We start from the raw sequence: 2,518 nt of genomic DNA, 5'->3' as shown, positions 1-2,518 counted from the left end.
AATCCTGAAACTTTTACCCTCCTTACCATTATTATCTTCATCTTCAGGTGACAAATACAGTTCTCAGACTGTGCAATGTTGGAATTTGTGATACAGTGTCATGAGCTTGGAGCTGATGACTGGCTTGATTGTTCATTCTGTTCACCTGCCTAAGTCCGCCCAGTTTCTCATTACCATTCATCTGATTCACCTACTCCAGTCTTTATTTAACCGGTCTGGTTCCAGTCATCAGGGCCAAATTATTCTTGAGCAAGTGGAGAGAGTTTTCTAGCATACCTTAGTGTTACTGATTGCCTGATCCTGACCCGTTCTGTCTTTGGATCTCTAAGACTGCCTGTCCCTGTTCTAATCTGTTTGCCTGACCTGTCATCGAACTCCTGCTGAATTCTGCCTGTTGACCAAACCTGGACCAAAGCCATCTTTGTTATTAGTATCCGCTGTCACTGTCGATTTGTAACGCCTATGGCGATAGCGGGCTGCTGTGACAGCAAATCCCATAATGCTTTGCCAGGAGGGCTCTCCACGCAAAGCATTCAGGGATATATCTGAGTCTTCCTAGACCTTTCTTTCCTTCTGCACTTCGTAGACACTTTTTCCTCTTACCCCCGGCCATTTTCAAAGAACCGCCGTGAGAAAGATAAGCTTCAATGACTGGCTGAAACAATAGCTTAACACAAATTTACGCCTGAAAGTGCGTATGCGCAGAAAAAGATAGCTAACAGGTTTAGCATGTAGGACAGCCTTATGTGAACATATCACCAGAATGATTGACATTTAGGAGGACCACTTATTTAGATGATCCACCCAGAAATAAAGGATCGTCCTCTATACCTTTAAGGAATTTGGTGTGCAGATAAAAGGCATCTTTAGATTTTGTTTTTAACCGATGATTGAACTTGTATCTATGAAGTAATATTTAGCCTCCTTATTGATGATATTTTGGGCATCATATCATGTTTCCTCCGACCTGATCACAAAAAGTTCTTCAGACATTAAATATTTCAAGGACAATAACATACAGGACGAATGCATCCAATTAAAAAAGGGCAGAAGAAGTTAATCTTTTTTCCTCACAAGAATAAAATTGATGACTTTGAGAGCAAACACAACATATTTAATTTTTATTTATGTTACAAAAAAAAAACTAAATCTGATTGTTAAGTGACTTGATCGGAAAATCACATTGTTGCTCACAATTATATTTGGTCTGACAAAGCAGATTCAGCTTAATAAATATGGAGTAAAGGGGTAATCAAAACATTGCTTTTATGAAATTTGTACCATTTCAACCATCTCACATAAACAATGTATGATTAAATGTAATAATTAAAACAGATTATAACATGAAAATACATTTAAAACAGCTTAGGCTATAAATAATGTTAGCTAAAGTTTAATTAAAGTTTAGTGTTTTTATTGGAATTACGTTCACATATTAAAAAACATTAATGAACAAACATGGCTGCAGACTTTAAATGGTTTAATTAATGAAAAAAAAAAACATGAATTTATACTGCCGATCTCAGCACACAGCAGATCAGATCATCCTTAATCTGGTCTGGTCAGGGTCTCTCCTGGATCCAACCTTTCAATTCCTCAGTAGGAATTTAAATTTTAAACAACTTGGTGAAATTGCTGAATGCCAGTTTTTGGTCTGTCAGAACTGGAACCCAGTCCACATTTAAACAACTGGACCTCAGATCAATCTGACTGTTTTAGTTTAACAAACTCAGCAGAGTCTCCGTCATCAGAAAGCCAAATCCCAGCATACAGAGGCTGTGTGAATGTGGTCTGGACTCTATGGAGGAGAGTCATGGTTTCAGAGACGCTGTAGAAAGACAGAATACCTGCTCTGTGATCCAGATACACTCCTATTCTGGAGGAAACTGGACCTGATACTGGAGTTTTAACACTGTTGTGCCAAAAAGTGTAGGATCCTTCCTCACATTGTAAAGCCCATGAGTTTTTGTTGAATCCAAAAACACAATCCTGGGACGTTCCTTTCCTGCTGATGTTCTTGTATGCAACTGCAACATAAACTGCTTCCCCGATCCACTCCACCTCCCAGTAACAACGTCCAGTCAGACTGTTTCTACTCAGTACTTGCCACCATCGAGTAAATCTGTCTGGATGATCTGGATAGAATTGTAGCTGCTCCATTAATGTTACTTTTCTGTTCTTCTTAGATAGCAATATATATCTGTTTGCTGTGTTTGGATCCAGTTGGATTTTTTTTGAATAGGTTAATAATTCCATCCCGGTTTTTGGTTCTGATTTCAAGAGTAAAACATCTACTTTGGTGTCTGACAGCAATATACCTGTCCATGCATTTCTCAGCATGTCTCGTAGTTCATCACTTAGCTGTGATACATCTTTAATTGGCAATGAACTGATGCTGGCTGAGTGTGTAGACTCACTGAGTGCTGACAGTGAGGGGTAGTTCTGCAGAAACTGGGTGTGATCCTCTGTTTTTAGGAGCTTTTTCAGCTCAGCATCTTTCCTCTTCAGCTCAGTGATC

General features: G+C 39.0%; 1 protein-coding gene across 1 annotated transcript in view; it reads right to left on the bottom strand.

Annotated features, from left to right (window-relative positions):
• Window positions 1–1,415: 1,415 nt before the first annotated feature.
• LOC107100115 (tripartite motif-containing protein 16-like) overlaps window positions 1,416–2,518 on the bottom strand; it is a 1,897-nt gene continuing 794 nt past the window's right edge. The window contains exon 2 of the mRNA XM_015398484.1: window positions 1,416–2,516. Within this exon, the coding sequence (XP_015253970.1) occupies window positions 1,702–2,516 (815 nt within the window). The 3' untranslated portion in view covers window positions 1,416–1,701. The remainder of the gene's footprint in view (window positions 2,517–2,518) is intronic.

Source organism: Cyprinodon variegatus, unplaced genomic scaffold (assembly GCF_000732505.1).
Source record: "Cyprinodon variegatus isolate N-32 unplaced genomic scaffold, C_variegatus-1.0 Scaffold937, whole genome shotgun sequence".
NCBI lineage: Eukaryota > Metazoa > Chordata > Actinopteri > Cyprinodontiformes > Cyprinodontidae > Cyprinodon > Cyprinodon variegatus.
Note: the sequence above shows the minus strand (reverse complement) of the source record. Positions and strands in the feature narration are given on the sequence as shown.